The following is a 20,349-nucleotide window of genomic DNA, read 5'->3' on the forward strand; positions in this document are numbered from 1 at the left end:
AGGTGAAGGGCCGCTCAGTGCCCTCCTCCCTCCCTCGCCCTCCAGCTCCAGCTCCCTTCCTCGTTCCCGCTTTGCCTGTCGCAGCTAATCACGCCTGGGCGGTTGGGGGCGGGCTCTACCTGACTGCGCCCTTTGATTGGGTCGCCGAGGGGGCGGGGCGGGGCAGGCTGTGCTAGGGAGAGCCTAGTGGAGCTCTGCCCTGTGCGCGCCAAGTTTGGGTTCCCCCGGTCGCGGCGTGTCACGTGGGCTGTGGGCTGGTTCCCAGGGCACGTGCTGAGCTGTTGGGTCTTGGCGGGTTGTCCCGGACTGCGCTCTGTGGCTTTCCCGCTGGCGGTGGGGCTCGGATCGTTCTTCGCGCGCTCTCCAGGAACTCAGCGATCCACCTGCCTCTGCCTCCCGAGTGCTGAGATTAAAGGCCTGTGCCATCACACCACCCTATCCCGTTTCGGAAAGGCCGGAGGTCCAGGTGTGTAAGGCCAGGTCCCGCTACCAAGTGAGTTGGAGGCCATCCTGGACCGCAGACTGAGACCTTCTCACAAGAACCCATCCGCCTGATACTAGGTATGTATTGTCTAATCTTTGCTGTTGTTTCTTTTTGCTTTGTTTTTTTGAGGTGGGGAGTCCCAAGTAGCACATGCTAGCCTCGAACTTGCTGTGTAGCCAAGGATGACCTTGAACTTCCTCCATCTCACCAGCGAGAGCTACCACTCCTGATTTATGGGGTGCCGGGGATGGAACCCCTTGATTTATACGTATTAGTGAAGCTTCTGAGGTTTGGCTCTGGTTGTGTAAGCACTACCTTGGATTTACTAGCATGTCCCTGTTTGTCTGCAGTTTGTTACCCCGGTCTAGGAAACGGGTTGGGTTGTGGCGATCTTAGAGCTTCAGTGCCTCTATTTCAAGGTCTGGAAGTTAGGTGACCCTTGGTTAACGGAAATAAACACGAAAGTGTTTTGTTGAGTTAGGCAGTTGCTGAACTGGAAACACCAGTTTAGGTTCCCTACGGAATCCATTTTAAATTTTTTCCTTGAGGGAATGTTGAAGGGAGGTGAATAATTGTGTTACCCAGGGTTCTGGGAAGAACCAGAATTAAACTAGAGCTCAGATTCTGGCTCCGTAGACCCTAGTTAGACAAAGTAACTCCGCAGAACACAAAAATTTATGTGCAAGACAAGGAAGGCCACCAAGCCTGGTCCCTATTACAATTTAAAAGCAATAATAGTAGTAAATGAATATGGACTTTGGCAAAGCTATAGACCTTAATAAAAAAAAAAAAAAAAAGCTGCTTGTTTTCTCGAGTCAGCCAAAAAAAAAAAAAAAAAAAAATGACAATTCCAGGCACACACCTTTAATCCCAGCCCTCAGAAGGCAGAGACAGGCGGACCTCTGAGTCCGAGGCCAGCCTGGTCTACAGAGAGTTCTAGGACAGAACAACCAGGACTGTTAAATTTACATGGGGAAGTCCTGTCCCCAAAACAAGCAGCCAGGTGGTGCATGCTTTTAATCTTAGCACTCAGAAGGCAGAGACAGGCGGATCTCTGCTCGTTCAAGGCCAGCCTGGTCTACAGAGTGAGTTCCAGGATAGATTCTAGGGAGAGGAGTGGAAGCAAGAATAGACCTGCTGAGTTGGGGGGTGGAAAGGAGGCCACCCCTGCAGTTCCCACCTAGGGCTGTCTTGGATCAGAAGAGCCATTGCATGTGGGCCAATGGGCAGCAAGTGAGTCTGTGGACCAGAATGGGGGTGCTGGTGGTACCTAGATAGAGGTTCTTCCTGAGGATGCGGGACTGAATGCACCTTGCCAAAGGTTAAGAGTCCAGCTCTCCAGAGAAGAGCACTGAGCCTTCGCTCTCGATGGTTAGGAGATACTCCATTTCCAGCCTTCAGCAGTTAATATGTAATGAAGAGGTTGCCCTTTGGGATTCCCAGAGCAAAGGTCCCAACCTGACTGGTAAAGGCTCTGGTTCTAACTTGCCAAGGGTCCAGAGAGGTGTCTGGATTTCCTGGGTGCTGATGTTGGGGGAAGAAACTCACTTTGCATGCATTGCTGAGGTCACGTAAGCCTCTCCTTCCCAGGGAGTTGCTACTGCAGCTGCAGAAGCAAACCTGACTCGTCCGTGCTTTCTCATGTGTGGCCACATGTTTGTCTAATGATTCCATGCTGGTGTGAAAATAACTACTCTGAAAATCCTAATTAGGAATTTTTTGTTTAAAGATGATTGACACTTCCTTTGTCTATCCTTCCAGAGAGAGAGGAGCCCTACTTTGGGACTGGATTGGGAGTGTGCCCTCCAGGAGAGTAGGCTCTTTGCTCAGGATTGGGTGCTCTCTGTTGGGGGTGTCCTTTCCACAGCAGACCTTCTGTCTTGGCCACCTCAATTTCTCACCTATTTTTGGCCTTAGGTATTCAGTATTTATGTTGGTCTATGGTCATTCCCCCTCCAGGAAGCCTCATAAAGGCAATCCCCCCCCCCCCTTGTTGGATTTATCGACCACAGCACAAAAGAGTAGTAGGCAGTGGAAGGTCCTTAAGTACTTGTCCTGTAAATAAAGTTTGCACAAGTTAACAGAAGAGGACAGGAGGGCTGCCAGCCATTGGGTAAAGGAAGAGCTGTGGGTGCAGTGGGTTTGGTTTGCTTTGTTGCTTGTGTTTTTGAGACAGGGTTTCTGCATATCCTTGACTGTCTTGGAACTCTTTGTAGCCCAGGATGGCACCTGCCTCTGTGTCCTGAGTGCTGAAATTATAGGCATGCGCGACCGTGCCCAGACTGAATGCGGTGTTTTTATTTTACATTTATGTACTTCATTTTATGTGCATGGCTAAACATTTTGCACAACACAGCTTGGTGTTCAGTGCCTAGTCAGAAAGTTTCTTAGAGCAAAGCTCCACGTGTGCTTCCGCGGAGTCTGAGAGAACTTCCAGACTGAAGATCTCAGGACTCGATTATAAAATGTTTACTGCCCATAATCCTAGCACTTGGGAGGGGGAAGAAAGGAGTTCAAAGTCATTTCTAGCCACGTGCCGAGTCTACGGCCCACCTGGACCATGTGAGAACAAAGCTATAAAGTGTGCTGCTGGGCATCTTGGAAGGAGCAGCCATGGGGTTGCCTGTGTTCTCTATTAATTTATGTTTACCCAGTGACGTCTGAGACGTTGGTAAGGAATGTGTATTGTTTCACAGGAACCGACCAGTTCTCTGCCAAAGGAATTGGTTTAAGTAAAGGGTCTGATTGGTCATTTAGATGGAGATTACTTCTTCCAGTGTAGCTGTGCTAGAACTCGTGGGAAATTAGAAAAGACCGATGTTTAGCTGGCAGTGCAGGGTTCTGTGTAGAACCCCACCTAGGAGGCTTGGAAGGAGGAGGCTCTAGGGCAGAGCTTTGGAATGAGGAGAATCAGGTCCGAAGTTCAGGAAGGAGCCCCAACTGGCTTCCAGGGATTTATGCTCTTGTCTACACACACACACACTCCCCACTCAGGGGAGGCTTCCTAGAGTCGACATTGGGACCCACATGTGTTTTCCCTTTGTTTTACGCAGGAACCACTGCAGCAGCCGACATGGATATCACCCTGTGGTCGTCTCACGAGAAGATGTTGACACAACCCCTCAAGGACAGTGATGCCGAGGTGAGACTCGGGGCCCCTTCCCAGGGTTTTCCATTGGCGGCCTTGTTTAGATCACGGTGGGGTTTTTTGTTGCTTTGTAGGGTTTGTTTTATTTCATTTCATTTTGTGCTGTGAGGGGTGAGGACCAGGGCGTCACCTGTTAGGCGGGTGTCCACTGCTGTACTGCATTCCTGGCCTCGAAATTGCTCCTTACGACCCTGAGTGGACTGTGTATAGGCAGCCTTGTAGAGTTTCAGCCGGGGCTGGGATGCAGTGTGGTGGCAGAGCATTTTCTTTCCCGACTACATCCCCAGCACCACCAAGGGAGCGGATGGAGAAGCTGCAGTTGATAGTCCTTTGAGGGTAAATGTAGGTATTTCTCAGCTCAGTGCTTGGTGCTCTAGAAAACAGGAAAAAGGTTGGCCCTTCCTTTACACTGCCCAGGAACAGATGCACTCAAATGCCCTAAAGCAATTTGGTTTTGTAACAATTTTATTGTTATATTATTCAGTCATACAGTTCAGTGTTTTAGCATGTAATGGTTCTTGATTTATGCCATAGTTATGTTTTGATAAACCCACATAAGTTGAAAATGGGCCAGACTGCACTGAATCTGCTTCTTACCTGTCACATGTCCAGGCGCGGTGGTGTGGAGCATAACAGGAGTGTGTCCCGTCGTGGGCTCACTGGGCACTGCGGCTTGCTGCCCCTGCCCAGCATCAGGAGGGGAGATCAGAATCTCTCTAGCTAGGGAAGGCTGACCTGGTCAAAGCTGGAAGTGGCATTTCCAGGTGCCCCATGCTTTGCCTCTCTCAAAAGCTGAGAAATAGTCTGTCCATCAGCATCTGCACTCACAGTGACTTGCAGACGTTTTTATACCCAGGAATCCATGAGCAGCTACCCGACTCTCCCCAAATTTCCCAACCCCGGGCAACTGTTAGTGGAGTTTTCGTTCTGCTGTATTTGCTCAAACGTTTTTTGGAATAAGGTTCGCATAGATAAGAACTCAGTAACACGTAAGGATAGAATTGAAAATTAACTGGGGGTGGTGGTTATGCCTTTAGTGCTGGCAGAGAGGCAAGTGGATCACTGAATTAGAACCCAGCCTGGACCGTATTCCAAGCCAGCCTAGGCACATAGTGAGACCCCCATCTCAGCAAACAAACAGTAGAAATCAGGTGTACTAAAGCTAACTGAGGGTGACCCTGAGCCTCTGGTCATCCCACCTACACTCCCAGATGTTGAAATTACAGACTCGTGCCAGCAAGTTCTGTTTGTTCAATTTGTTTTAAATTTATTTTTTGTTGCTGTTTTCCTAATTAATTAAACTTCTGATCCTCCTTCACAACCCAAGGGCTGAGATTTCAGGCATGTGCCACCCTCCCCAATTTATTCAATGCTGAGGATCAAACCCAAGGGATAACGCATGCTAGATAAGTACATTAGCAACTGAGCTACGCTCCAACCCCATGCCTGTTTCCTTCTGATAAGGTTTACAACATTATTAAAAAAGAGAGCAACCGGCAGAGGGTTGGATTGGAGCTGATTGCCTCGGAGAATTTCGCCAGCAGAGCTGTGTTGGAGGCCCTGGGATCTTGCTTAAATAACAAATACTCTGAGGGGTATCCAGGCCAAAGGTGAGTGAGTCGTCTTAAGATCCTGCTCTGACCATTTTGTTTTTGTTTCTTGTTTGTGGTTCCGGCTGACCTGAACTGCATAGCCCAGGCTGACAACTCTGCCTCAGCCTTCCAAGTGCTGTTGCAGTTGTAATTTACAGTGCCTGACTTTCAACTCATATGTAACTTTCAAAAACCTGTAGCTCCCCAGTTACAGGCTTGCCTTCCCTTCTTGTTCTCTGATGTAACTCCTCCAGCTCTCTGCTGGATGGGATTCTGTGATCTTCTCAGAGCAGTCACGCTCAGCAGTCCCTGTGTAAGACCTGTGTAAAATAGGCTGTCCTCGTCCCTCTGAGTTCAAGTGGTTAGAAGCAGGCTTGTATATGAGAGATGCGGTCCAGGCGCTAGGAAGGGTCATTTTCCTGTAAGAAAGCTACAGAGAGTAGCTTTTGTTCTGAGAACCTTTATATCTGGGATGTGAAGGGGGAAAAAAAAAGCCTGTATCCCTTCTCTGAAATGCTTACAATCTGAAGTGTTTTTTATTATCTACTTGATTCTTTGGTTAAGCATTCTATATCTGAAACTAGTGCTTCAGAACTTGAAACTTTGGGTGTTTTGTTTTGTGAGTCTTACTATGTAGCCATATAATGTGGTGTGTGGACCAGGTTGGCTGCAAACTTGTGTTGATCCTCCTACCTGTTTTTTAAGTGGCGGCTTTGCAGGCATACACCACTATGCCTGATCTTTTTTGGTTTTGCTGGTATTTGCTGGGAGTTGAATTTAGGACCATATGTGCCCAGGCAAGTCTCCTCCACCGACTTATACACTCACCACCTTGAAACCGATTTCTTGAGTCAGAATCTCACTGCATAGCATAGGCTGGCCTCATGATCTAAGTTCAAGTGGTCCTCTGTGTGTCTCTGTCTGTCTGTCCGTCCGTCCGTCGGTCTGTCCATCCATCCATCCATCCATCCATCTATCTATCTATCTCTATCTTTCTGGTCATTTTAAGACAAACTACTGAAGTTGACAATGGTTTTTGCACATGTATGCATTTGTCCCAGTGGAAATGGGGAAAGGGTGGATCCTGTAGAGACCACAATTCTGTTAAGAGATACTCTTGTTTCTTTTCCCTCCCTTTCTTTTTTTTCTTGGGATAGGGTCTTTGTATATAGATAGCACCAGCTTCCTCCTGCTTCTGCCTCCCAAGTGCTGGGAGGTGTGCCCCACCAGACCTGGCCTAGCTACTACTATGTCACAGGATCTTCACAGCAGCCTTAGAGCAGGACTCACTTCCCCCACCATACTCTGCCCATCCTTTGGCATCTTTGGCCTCTGCTAGGCACAGAATCTGGACCTAGGGTGAATGTGGACCTTGCTTGTCTTCACAGGTATTACGGTGGGACCGAGTTCATTGATGAGCTAGAGACACTGTGTCAGAAGCGTGCTTTGCAGGCCTATCATCTGGATCCTCAGTGCTGGGGAGTCAATGTCCAGCCTTATTCAGGTGATTGGATTGTTGCATCCATATAGACCCTGGGTAGCTCCTTAGGCCTAGTTCGATGGGTTACAACCACCAAGTCAAGTCCCACAGAAGCCTTCTCCAAAGTAACAGCGACAAGCCAAGGAATCTGTGCATTCATCCCCATGCCTTTGGACTTAGCTCTGCACTCCCCTCCCAAGTAGCACTCTGCCTGGAACTTACGATCAGTGAAACTGGGACAGCGTTACTTCCTAAGGCTCAAGAAAATCGTGGTGATAGCCTGCCAAGTGATTGTCGAGCTGTGCAGCCAAGCTCCCAGATGTCCCTTTGTGCCTCGTGGGTAGAAATACTCAGGGCCTCTCTGTTCTCCCTGTTTCAGGCTCCCCTGCAAACTTCGCTGTGTATACTGCCCTGGTAGAGCCCCATGGGCGAATCATGGGCTTGGACCTGCCAGATGGAGGTCATTTGACTCATGGCTTCATGACAGACAAGAAGAAGATCTCTGCTACATCTATCTTCTTTGAATCTATGCCTTATAAGGTAGGGGTGTGTGTGTCTCCTCAGAACGTCCCTTGTGAGCTGGTACCCGTGGGGATAAATAATTGCATTTACACAGCACTGCCGCAGCCCCTTCTACTGGATCTCACTTCCTTGTCCCAAGGACTCCTCAGGCTCGTGGCACACTGGGGACAACAAGGAAGGGGGAGTTAAGGTTTGGACCAAGGCTGTAACATGATGGAAGCTGTGACTGAGGAAGGGATCAGATAGCCAGCCCCCTAGCAGCAGCTGGTGGCACAGGTCTGCCTTCACCAAGGTCAGCGGGTACAGGATGATGGCAGTGTCCCCATCTGTTACTGTACGAGCAGCCTCACCATTAATAGCCATAGGCCTCTACAGCCCAGCCCTGTAGCCCACCACGACTCTATTTCACAGACTGTTCTCAGCCATTATTATGACCATGTGCCCCATTGGAATCAGTTCCATTAGAGCCAGTGCCCACAGCAAATGTTTGTGTGGGGTGTGTGACTCTTTGTATTATCAGATGAACCCCAAAAATGCATATAGGGAGTTGGGGTGTAGCTCAGTTGATAAAAGTACTTGCCTAACATGCATAAAACCCTAGGTTCAGTTGGGCGGTGGTGGCATGTGCCTTCAATCCCAGCACACGAAAGGCAGAGGCAGGTGGATCTCTGAGATTGAGGCCAGCCTGGTCTACAGAGCTAGTTCCAGGATAGGCTCCAGAGCTACAAAGAAACCCTGTCTCGAAAAACTAAACACAAACAAACAAACAAACAAAAACCCCTAGGTTTGATCCATGGCCCTGCAAGAATGGGACTTTTACCTAATGTAGTCCCAGCCCATAGAAGGTAGTTACAGGGGTTTCAAAAGTTCAAGGCCACCTTGAGGTACTTAAAGTCCTGTCTAAAGAAATGGAAGGGGGGAAGAAAGATAGATTTGAGGCCTCCACATAGGTGGTAACAACTGTTAGCTGTCTAACACTTGTGAGGCTAAGACAGAAGGATTATGAAGTTTGAGGCCAGATGATGCTGCATGAGTTTCAAGTCAGTGAGACCTTGAGTTTAAAAAAAAAAAAATTTAAAACCTAAAAGACCCAAGGGCTCATATGCACTGTTACAATCTGTCCGTTTGACCAGCAATGGGAGCTGGAGGTGTCCGGAGCTACAGAACCTACAGGTTCAGGTCCCAGCACCCACCTGGTAACTTATATCTGTAACTCTAGTTCCAGGGGAGCAACACCTTCTGGCCTCCACTGGTACCAGGCACACACATATGCAGGCAAAACACCCATACACATACAGTAAATAAATCCTGAAAACAGCTAAGGGTGACTGGATAGAAGAAGGGAACATTCATGTTTTCTGTTGTCTGGTAGTGTGTCCTTCCTGGTGTCTCTCTTTGGGTTATCTGTTGTTCAGTACACTATCTCTGGTTGTTTTCTGTTGGTGACCATGAAAAAGATAACTGAATCTTTCTACTGAGCTAAATGTAAGATGTGATTTTCTTTGTTTAGTAAATTTGAGGATTGGCAAGATGGCTAAGTGGGCAAAAGTGCTTGCTGCTAAGCCTGGTGACCTGAGTTCAAACCCTAGGACCTAAACGGTAAAATGAGAGAACCAAATTCCTTAAGTTGCTTCTGACCTCCTCGTGTGCTCCATGGTACTCGTGTGCGTGTACACACAAATATGATGATGTCATCTTCATGGAATCATGTTTACTGTGAAATCGGCCACGTCTCAGTTGTAGTAGTTACTGTGGGTGTGAGTGACTGTTTTTCTGGACAGCTTGAGGCTTTCTTCACAGATCTTACTGGCCAGTCTAGAAACTGGATTTTTTTTATTTATGTATTTATTTTTTTCCCCGAGACAGGGTTTCTCTGTTGCTTTGGAACTTGCCCTGGAACTTCCTCTGTAGACCATGATGGCCTCAAACTCAAAGAAATCCACCTGTTTCTGTCTCCCGAGTGCTGGGATTAATGCTCACCACCACTGCCTGGCTAGATTTTTTTGTTTTTATGTTTTTTTTTTTTTTTTTATTTAGAAAATAGGGTCTCTCTATCATGTATGTAAATCAGGTTGGCCTAGAACTCAGAGATCCACCTGCCTCTGCTTCTCAAGTGCGGGATTAAAGGCCCAATTTGGAAACCAGATTTTTAAACATGGGACAGTATAGCCAAGTCTTCTCTTTGGTCTTACATTAGAGCATAAAAGCTGATTTCTGTTCTTACGACAGTGAAAGAATTGTGGTAGGGAGTGGCTATTGACATTTTCTCTGTAACCTTTGATGAGGTGTTGGCCAGCTTCGTGCTATCTTTGATTACTCCATGATGCCCATTCCTGTGTTCCAGTGCCCCGCTTTTCTCAAGCACTGTGCTTGCTGCAGCCTTGGCCATGAGAGCACCTGTGGCGGCCTGTCAGGTGTGGACAGGACGGTCTAGCATGGGTCCAGGAGGCACAGCTTCTGTGGCCAGGCTGCCTCTGCCAGCAGCTCACCGGGGCTGTCTTCTGTCCGCTTTCCTCAGGCCATCTGTCTCTCTCTTCAGCTCCTGCGCATCTCTCCTGGACTTAGCAGCAGCTGCCCTGTGAGGGCCAGCGCTTGCTTTCTCCTCAGTGACTGCAACACTGACCTGTTACTGTTTCTAGTTCACACCTCATACTTGCTTCCTTCCTTTCTGAAAATGGAGGCTCTCCCTCTCTCCCTCTCTCTGGTCTCCAGTGGGGATCTCTGCACTGTCCTGCCAGATAGAAGCTTCCTAGCTTGGGAGAGTGTCAATGCTTCCAGCTGGTTTGTTTTGGTTGTTGTTGGGTGTCTAAGATTTAATTTATGTGTATGAGTATTTCTCTCCCCCCTCTCTCCTCCCCCTCTCTTCCTCTCCCTCCCTCCCTCCCTCCCTCCCTCCCTCTCCCTCTCCCTCTCTCTCTCTCTCTCTCTCTCTCTCTCTCTCTGTGTTTGTGTGTGTGTGTACATACATATATAAAACGTGTGTATCTGGTGCCTGAAGATGTCAGAAGAGGGTGTCAGATCTCCTGGAGTTACAGACAGTTGTGTGCATCTTGTGGTGCTGGGAACTGAATCTGGGTCCTTTGCAAGAACAGCAAGTGCTCTTATCTGCTGAGCTATTTCTTCAGCCTTTGTCTTTATTATTTTGGTTGGTCAGTGTCTTATGCTATATCCCAGGCTGACTTTAAACTCATGACAATCCTTCTGCCTCAGCTAGTAGCTGGGATTATAAGCTTGGCTGTGCCTTTCTCATTTCCTGAACTTTTTGTTCTGTAACATAGTGTGGTACCCAGTGCTAAGACTCCCCCTTATCCTGAGACCCCTGTGAGGGCTTTCAAGTCTCTGTGGGAACTGAATACATTTTATACCCTTTTATACCCTTGTGCAAACTGAATATATTGCCCTGCTCCAGGTCCTGGTCTGTGTTGTGGCAGGTTGAATATGCTCAGGTGGATGGGCAGGGGGCACTCTGTGACCAGAGGAAGCGGCCAAGCCTGTGTCTTTCTGCTCCCGACAGGTACACCCAGACACTGGCTACATCAACTATGACCAGCTGGAGGAGAATGCCAGCCTCTTTCACCCGAAGCTAATCATCGCAGGTGAGCGGCAATTGGAAGTAGCCTGGTTCCTGGGCAGGGCCTCTGCCTCCTTCAGAGAAGAATGTAAAGATATCGCATCCTCCAGCTCACTGTGCAGAGCTCAGACTTGAGACTTATTCTGTCCTTTTAAGACTTGGATTGTAAAGAGCTATTTTTGAGCCAGGCTGCTGCCATCTTCATGAGGTCAGCTGGGCCTGCTTTCTAGGGTCTATCTTGATTGGGTCTGTGGACAGTTGACATTTGCCCTATTAAAAGGAGGGAGCCAGAGGGTCATTGAACCCTCACCCGAGTGTCAGGCCACTTTTCCCGGCCATTTGTGCAGTTCTGCCCCAAGTGCACGTGGCCTCCGTGGGAGGCTAGAGTATCTAGGCTGGGGAAGACTAGGGGAAGGGAGCTTTCTTTATGCTGTTGTGAGGAAGCCGTCCATGCTGGCAAGGACTTCCCAGTGCAACTGCATTTGGATTACCTACACTTCTGTCACTGATTTCTCACCCATAAGGCCAGGAAGCTCTGGTTTCCCGGGTGAACTTGTACTTTGGTTTGTTATTGGAACCACACGAGGGAAAGGTAGACCTTGTTCACATCCCTCTCAGACAAAAAGTTTTATTTATTTTTTTTTTCATTTTTCAAAAAAGGGTTTCTCTGTAGCTTTTGGAGCCTGTCCTGGAACTAGCTTTTGGTAAACCAGGCTGGCCTCGAACTCACAAGAGATCCGCCTGCCTCTGCCTCGCAAGTGCTGGGATTTAAGGTGTGCGCCACCACTGCGCAGCTTTCAGACAAGAAATTTGAACAGCTTGCCATCAATAGTGTTTAGTGGATCAGTGATTCAAGCCTTATGTTTTTCTTATCATGTATAAAAACATAGGGGTGGTTTTGTTTCGTATTATTAGTTTATTGTTTTGAAACAAGTTTCATCGTGTAGCCCTGGCCGGTCTCAAACTTGCATGTCCACTGGCCTCTGCCTTCCAAGAGCTGGGATTAAAGGTGTGGACCACCACACCCAGCTCAGAGATGGTTTTGAGGGCACACTACACATTGTCCTCAAAGATCGGGGGGGAATCTCCTTGCAGATGTGTACGTTAGAGGCCAGCTCAGCTGCCCTGGACACCTTTGATGTTACCATGTCATCTCCTGTGTCTCAGGGACCAGCTGCTACTCTCGGAACCTGGACTATGCGCGTCTGCGGAAGATTGCTGATGACAATGGGGCGTATCTCATGGCAGACATGGCACACATCAGTGGGCTGGTGGCAGCTGGCGTGGTACCCTCTCCTTTTGAACACTGCCATGTTGTGACCACCACAACGCACAAAACCCTGAGAGGCTGCCGTGCTGGTATGATATTCTACAGAAAGGGTAAGTGCCTACATGCTGGGACAGGCAGAGGGTGGGCTAACGTTTCCTGTATGGAAGGAATCGGGAAAACTCTGGACTGTGACTTCTAGAACAGATCAGGATCTTGTACCTGGAATAGTCTCAGGAAAGAGCAGTGGTGGGCTTTGAAGGAAGCCCCAAGTCACAGCTCTGGCCTCGGTGTGTGTGACAGGAAGGGGCTTGGCTGGTGTCCTGCTCACCTGACCCCACAGGAAGAGGGTTGGGGTAGCCAAAAGGCTCTAAAATGCTACAATATTTTGATGAACTTGTTATAATCTAGTATATTTGTCAGAGAATGAGGTTTTTTTTTTTTTTTTTTTTTTAATTTTTCGAGACAGGGTTTCTCTGTATCTTTGGAGCCTGTCCTGGAACTAGCTCAGTAGACCAAGCTGGTCTCGAACTCACAGAGATCCGCCTGCCTCTGCCTCCTGAGTGCTGGGATTAAAGGCGTGCGCCACCATTGCCCAGCGAGGTTTGTTTTTTTTAATACCATTATTGATTGGGATACTCACGTGTCACAATGTGTTGAGGACAGAGGACAACTTTTGAAGTTGGTTTTCTCCTTCCATTGTGGGATCTAGGGATTGGACTGACAGGTTTGTACAGCAAGCACTTTGCCTGCTGAGCTATCTCCGTGGACCTCGTAAAGAAAGACTAACTGGGGTGGGTATGGTGGTACACACCTATAATCCCAGCTTGAAACAGGAAGGTCAGAGGCCGGCCTGAGACTTTGTCTCTACAGGGTGGGGGCGGCAGTGAGACTAACACTGACAGCCAATAATAACTGAACTATAAAGCGCTGACACAGGAGGTCGGCATGGCGGTGTGGTGATACGTATCTGCAGTCCCGCACTTTGAAGGCACAGGCAGGAGGCAGCTGCAAGTTTAGGGGCCTCCTGATTATCATAGTAAGTTCTAGTCAAGCTAGGGCTAGGGAGTTCAGAATCACGTTTCATGCATAAAACAAATAGAAATAACCTCTGTCTTAGTAAAGTGTTTCTCTTCCCACTTCCTTACACCCTCACCTCTGCATATACTCCCCTTATTCTGGAGTTCCCACAGTGGTGAAAGTCATATCAACAGTGATGTAGCGCATAGCCTGGCAGCAGCAGGGAAATTAGCCTTTCAGTGTCTTACCCTGGTGGGATCTTGAGGGCAAGTCCTAGTCAGGTGCCACCTCAGTCTTCAAGGTCCTGTGGCCTCTGAGGGACTTTTGTCAGCTTGCTTGGAGTTGTGGAGTTGTTGGTTTTTTGTTTGGTTGTTTTGGTTTTGAAACAGAATCTCATGCTGTAGCACAATCCTGTCTCAGCCTCTCAAGTGACCAGATTATAGGTGTGAGCCAACAGGCTAGGCTCCTGGGTTGGCATTTTAGGAGATCTTTGGTGTGTCTGCTGTGTTCAGTGGATTTGTTGGCCCTCAGCGAGTAAGAGCAGATCTGGCCTCTTTTGCTGCTGTGCTATCTCGGGCCACTGGCGGCTTCTCTGTGTCTTGTTTCCTCATCTCTAGAGCGGAGAGTGCTGCAGTAGCATCCGTGCCTCTAGACTGTTTGGGGGATTCAGTGAGTTGACACCAAGTGTTTCTTTTTCTTTCTTTTTTTTTTTTTTATTGCAGATGGTTGTGAGCCACCATGTGGTTGCTGGGAATTGAACTCGGGACCTATGGAAGAGGAGCCAGTGCTCTTACCCTCTGAGCCATCTCTCCAGCCCTGACACCAAGTGTTTCTGTAGCCGAACTTGGCTTACAGGAATATGTAGGTGATAGTGACACTTACCATGGAATAGGAATTATTTTTATTATTAACTTTCTCTCACGAATAGTCATCTGAGCATTGATGCCATCCTGTCACTGTCACTTTCCACACAAGCCCAGTGACTGAGTTCAGTCCCCAGAATCCACATGAAGTAGAGAACCAAATCCACAAAGTTGCCCTCTGACCTTTGCCATGGTATTTGCCATAGTACATGTGTATCCACATGCACATCATGTCCATACACAATAATAGCTTCGTGGGTTATTTTTGTATTTGAAGCAGGGTTTCTTTGTAGCCCTAGCTGTCCTGGAACTTGCTCTGCAGACCAGACTGGTCTCAAACTCAGAGATCCTCCTGCCTCTGCCTCGTGAGTGCTGGGATTAAAGGTGTACACCTCATGCCCTTGCTAGAATTGTGTGTGTGTTTTTTTTTAATTAAGGGGAAAAAGGAACCAAGCATGGTGTCACATTCCTTTAATCCCAGCACTTGGGAGGCAGAGGCAGGAAGATCTCTTTTTAAGTTCCAGAACAGCCTGGTCTGCATAGCAAGACTGTCTCAAAAAGTGGGGGGAAAGGGGAAGCAGGTGTACAATTGAAACCAGCAATCCAGTCAGTCATCCATCTGCAGGGGCCTTTGCTCTGCCATTGCAAACCCATCCAGGTGGGGCTGACTGCACTCTATCGATTTGGCTGTGAGTCACAGGTCTGTCTGCTAACATCCTAGTTTCCTTACCAGGTGTACGCAGTGTGGATCCCAAGACTGGCAAAGAGATTCATTATGAACTGGAGTCACTCATCAATTCTGCTGTGTTCCCAGGCCTCCAGGGGGGGCCCCACAACCATGCCATTGCTGGTAACGTCACTAAGTCTACTGTAGAGCCCTTGGGTTGCACCCTACATCACAGCCCCATGAAGTCTATACTTCCCATTCTAGCTGTCCTCCAGAGGACGTTCCTGGACTTCCACACTGGAGAAGGAACTTGAGAGAGTGTGTGTACAGGAAAAGGGGAGGTGGTTAAAAGTGGTACAGGGGAGGACAGGGAGAAGTGACAGTTGCGCTCAGATGGCCATCCTTAGGCAACACTGCAGCAGGACAGATACCCGAAAGATGAGTAGAGCCGGCAGAGAAGAAAACTAGACCCAGTCCTACGAGACAAGCTGCTTCTCTTCCATACCCCCACACCTGTGGGGGTGTAGGCTCCCACTTTCTGACCTTCACACCTTGAACCCTGGCTACAGCAGTGACTCCTGGGTTCCACGGGAGCCCTACAGGCTCTCTCCTCCTTCCCTCTATTTGGACACATGGCTTAGAGATGCCTAGCATTCTGAATCATCTGTCATTGTGGAGTGACTGTGGCACTTGCTGGTACTGAAGCACTCAGGACAAGGTGGGGCTTCTCAGGCAGGACATCAGTGTGTACACTGATATGAAAAGAACAGCACATGGGGGCTGGAGAGGTGGCTTAGCAGTTAAGAGCACTGGCTGCTCTTCCAGAAGATCTGACTCAGTTTCCATTACCTACAGGGGATTCACAACTATCTGTAACTCCAGTTTCAGGGAATCTAATACCTACTTCCGGTCTCTGCAGGGACCAGACATGCAAGTGATGCACACACATGCAAGCCAAACACCCATAAACAAATATGGGGCATAGTGGCACATGCCTTGAATTCTAGCATTGGGGAGGAAAAGGCAGACAGATCCCTGAGTTGGAAGCTAGTTTAGCTTAACATAGCACATTGGTGGAGCACAACAGATGCCTGAGGTGTGGGGCATAGGATGTGGTGGGCTCTGGGCAGGCTTACAGATTTCCCCATTGTGGGGTCTGCTTAGCTCTCATGGTTCCTGCTACTGAAGATACCGGGCTTGCTGGTCCAAGTGTTTCCACAAGCAGACAGGTGCTCCATACCAGGACATCAGTGTGTGCATTGAGCATGGTGCTCTGCTTCTTGACCCTTGTAGTCAGACAGCCCTCGTGAGTGACAAGGGTGTCAGTGCTCCGAGGTGGTGAGGGGGCAAGCAGGCCATTCCTTCCGGGACAGCTCAGAATGCTGCATTATGTCACTGACTTCGTTCATCCAGACATTCATGTCCATATATCAAGCATAAAAGGACTAAAATCCATCCTTGTGGTAATCAGAATACACTGGCTTTCATCCCCAGAGATACACTCACCTCCAAGGCAGTCCTTGGGGAGTGGCTTTAGTGATGTCTGCAAGGGTGGTAGGGTAATTATAGGGCTAAAACAATGGGTATGGGGATAGCACAACCACGATCCTGGGTTCTATCCCTAACCATGTAAAAGAGTAGAAATAGATAATTGGTCATGTGTGGGGGGTAATGAAATAGTTCACAGATACTGGGTTCCCTGAAAACAAGGCCTGTTCCTGAGTCAATACCTGTATTTAAATCTGTCTCCTTGTCCAGGTGTTGCTGTGGCCCTGAAGCAAGCCATGACCACAGAATTCAAAATCTACCAGCTCCAAGTGGTGGCCAACTGCAGGGCTCTGTCTGAGGCCCTCACAGACCTAGGCTACAAAATAGTCACAGGTATACTGAATGCTCACAAAACTGGGCTGACCTTTCTTTGGTGGGTATATTGAAGTCTTGCCTCTTGGTTCATCTAGTCAGGGTGTGGTTTGCCACCACTGCATTGACTCTTGCCACCTCACACAGCTGAGCATACCCTCAGCTGTAGTTCTTTCCCCTCTGTGTGTTTTAGCAACTGCCATGTGACACCCAATATGCGGATTGCGCATTCTGGATAACAGAGATGTCAGGTTACAGCTGTCACCCACTTGCAGGTGGCAGAGTCAGGATCCTTCCACTTGCTGATAGCTCACACCATCCATGAACCCAGGGCACAGTAGGCTTTCCTTGGTTCCTGTCATGTATGACAGCCTTGTGACATGCCAGTCTTTTTTTCTTTTCTTTTTGACCTGGGATCTTTGGAATCATTCCTGCAGTACAGCCTGGGGTTGAAGTAAACAATGGTCTTCCAAGGCCACACCATGGTTTAAAAAGAGTTCAAAGTGGAAAGACTTAGAGGCTCAGGATCTTTATGACCTTGGGCTTGGTCCAGAAAGTTCTGTTATTGCTGTCCTCATCTGTTAGCCAGCTGTGTCTATAAAAAGTGCCTGAGGTAGTCAGCATAACACCAAGACTAGCTCACTTTTGGAGTATGTGGTCAAGTCCACAGTAGATTAACCCAGTTAGCCCCTTTACTTTTGGGCAGGTACATCATGGTAGGAGCTTGTGGCGAACCACAGTCATTTAGTTCACAGCCAGGGAAAAAGAAAGAAAAAAGGGGCTGAAATCCCACAGTCCTTCAGTGACCTAAAGGCCTACTAAGCCTGTCTTTTGGGGGACAGGGTGAGTGTCTTTTTGAAACAGTTTCATTACATAGCCCAGGCTGGCCTCCAGTTCCAGAATGCTAGGTATGATATAGGCATACACCATAGTGGCCAGCATCTGGCCCTGTCACCTTTTGGTAACGCTAGAATAAAGAGCAGGCCTTTAACACCATGAACTTTTAGGGAACCCTTGAGATCTGAATCTCAGCATTATTTATGTCACACATACACACACATATCCTTTGAAATCTGAAGGCTTTAAACACAAACCAGATGCCTAAAAAGTTTGGATTAGCATTTTTGTGTTAGGGATGTTCAACTAATAAGGTCTAGCAAATATTCTAAAATGTAAAAAAACAAAAACAACAACAAAAAAACCCCTCAATCTCAAAACACTACTTCTGGTCTTGAACATTTTGAATGACGGGTATCCAGTCTGTTTTGCCATGGGGTTTAGAACAAAAGCACAGAGCCTCCCAAACATATATGGTCATTATCCCATCTGCATGGTTAATTGAGCCGGCACTACTCAAAAGGAGCTCCTTTGTTGTTTTGGGTTTTTGGGACAAAGGTCTCACTATGTAGTCTTGGCTGGCCTTGAATTCATATGAGATCCACCTGCCTCTGCCCGAATGGTGGGACTGATTGAGAGCATGTAATGCCATGCCTATCCCAGAAGGAGTCTTAGAGTGGGCATCAGAAAGGCTGGAGATGTGGCTCAGTGGTAGAGCATTTACCTAGAGTCATTTGTCACAGAATATGAGAACCTGAGTGCTCCTCAGCCTGTGTGGATCTCTACCATGTCATGGCACAGGCAGTCTGGGCTGTAGTAGCTGCTGGACTGGACGTTTCAGTCAGAAGCTCTGCATCCGTTTATATGGCCAGTTATGTCATGTCCTCTTCCCAGTTCCTAGTGGACCATCTTTGCCCACCTGTCCAGAACCGCAGCTTTTCCTTGTGTGGCCAACCTTCTAATTCCATTTTATCCAACTTTGTTTCCAGGTGGTTCTGATAATCATTTGATCCTAGTGGATCTCCGTTCTAAGGGTACCGATGGTGGAAGGGCTGAGAAGGTACTAGAAGCCTGTTCTATTGCATGCAACAAGAATACCTGCCCAGGTGAGACTCCTCTTTGGTCATTCCTTCCACGGCCCTCCTATCTGCATTTCTTTCAGCCAGTGTTGGAGTTGACGAAAGTATTCAGCTTAGGAGACAGACCACCGTAGGGAAGGGTAGAAAGGAAAGGACAATTGAGTGGCACAGCTGTAAGAGAGACAGGAACTTTTTAAACAAAGTAGCATTTCTCCTGTCAGGCCCACAGGGATGTTAACCTCTGAAGGACCCAGAGCCACCCCACAGGATTGCTTTTCATTGGTTAATACAGTGGTCCACATGTTTCTTTGTCCTTACACCCTAGTTTTGAAGTCAGTTGCCTCCTTGCTAGATCAAGTTGGGATCCACAGACTAGGATCTTTGCCCAACTTTCTTTTGAAAATACAGTGGGCACAGTAGTGTGTTTGATGCAGCTCAGGACCTTGTTTGTCTCAAAGGTGACAAGAGCGCATTACGGCCCAGTGGACTGCGACTGGGGACCCCAGCATTGACATCCCGTGGACTTTTGGAGGAAGACTTCCAGAAAGTTGCACACTTTATCCACAGAGGTAAGGGAGGGCGAGGTATTGGGAGTTCAAATGTCTTACATGTGTTTAGTAGCTAAGACCCAGCCATGGGTGAAAGCTGATCTACAAATCCCTCTTGTATGAGGTTTATAAATGTCTATTGACAAAGGACACAGCCCAGAATCACCTAGTTATAGCAGGATACGTAATGAAGGAGGCCCCAGTTGGCACTCACTGTCTTTTGCACAGGGATAGAGCTGACTCTGAAGATTCAGAGCGACATGCCCGGGAGGGCCACACTGAAAGAGTTCAAGGAGAAGCTGGCGGGAGATGAGAAGTACCAGAGTGCTCTGAGGACTCTCCGGGAAGACGTGGAGAGTTTTGCTTCCAACTTCTTACTCCCTGGCTTGCCCGACTTCTGAGGGTAGGACTGTTCTGGGACCCTCTGAACCCTGTGCTCCCTCAGGACCACCAAGCTGCCCTGTAGGCCACTGAGCCTGTACTGCGCTTTGGAGGGTGTTTCTGACAGGCTGTTCTTATTTCAGAGATCTGGGACAGGTTTTCAAGGACTATAAATTTGAGACTTTCTTCTCTACAGCCGTATATAATTAATTATTCTGGAAAAAGTACTGTGGAGTCATTTGATCTCACTTATTGATTGCAGTATGAGGCAGAGCTATTAAAGATTCCAGAATTCTCCTTTCTCCTTTCTCAGTGGCCCTGTGGCAGGTAAGGAAATGTTCAGGTTCACCCTCATGTTTTCTCTTCTTCCTGTTCTGTTGCCCAGTAGAATGGAGAGGAGCACTGAGTTTTCTCCTCTGAACTTGAGACTATAAACTAGACAGTTGTAAGCAAGAGTTAGGATCAGGCGCTGGAAAGATGGCTCAGCACTGGCTGCTCTTTCCAAGGACCCTGGTTTGACCCCCAGTACCCACACGATGGATCACAATCACCTGTAACTCCAGTTCCAACACCTTCTGGCTTCTGAGGGCACCAGGTAAACATGAGCTGCAGACATAAATATAGGCAAAATAGCAATACACATAACATTTTACCGGCGGCAGTTTGAATGACCTTATAGAAAGGCTGTGGTGTCGCTGACATTTAGAGGGAAGGCACATGCTGAGTATGTATTCATGCCTAGGACACAAACTTTAGAACTGGTTGTCCCTATAGATGAGAAAATCCATTTCTGGTTTGAGAATCAGCAGAGGCCAAAGGCTTTGTGTTATATTAGCTGCTTGTAATTAGGAACCCAAATGCCACCTTCCCAAAGAGTCTTTATTTTTCACATGGCTAAATTGCAAACCAATTTAATACACACAAATTTTTATCCACAGAATGTCTACAAGAATTATAGCTTTAAAAAATACAACCAATTTTTATATTTTAAAAATATCTGAACTCAAATAAATTAATATTTTTAAAAGTA

General features: G+C 47.8%; 1 protein-coding gene and 1 long non-coding RNA gene across 2 annotated transcripts; one reads left to right on the forward strand and one right to left on the reverse strand.

The window, feature by feature from the left end:
• Positions 1-212: 212 nt before the first annotated feature.
• Positions 213-20,349, forward strand: Shmt1 (serine hydroxymethyltransferase 1). The gene is made up of 12 exons (XM_038324672.1): positions 213-561; positions 3,538-3,626; positions 5,097-5,242; positions 6,613-6,728; positions 7,084-7,244; positions 10,741-10,822; positions 11,965-12,177; positions 14,681-14,797; positions 16,373-16,495; positions 18,301-18,417; positions 18,849-18,959; positions 19,167-20,349. Exons 2-12 carry the CDS (start codon positions 3,558-3,560, stop codon positions 19,337-19,339), a joined length of 1,428 nt encoding a protein of 475 aa, XP_038180600.1. The 5' UTR covers positions 213-561; positions 3,538-3,557; the 3' UTR covers positions 19,340-20,349.
• On the reverse strand, positions 3,700-4,528 carry LOC119811097. Its single transcript, XR_005284932.2, has 2 exons — positions 4,230-4,528; positions 3,700-4,005 (listed from the first exon to the last, which is right to left on the reverse strand). It is a non-coding gene; the product is annotated as an uncharacterized LOC119811097 (long non-coding RNA).

This window comes from Arvicola amphibius, chromosome 4 (assembly GCF_903992535.2).
Source record: "Arvicola amphibius chromosome 4, mArvAmp1.2, whole genome shotgun sequence".
In the NCBI taxonomy this organism is placed as follows: Eukaryota; Metazoa; Chordata; class Mammalia; order Rodentia; family Cricetidae; genus Arvicola; species Arvicola amphibius.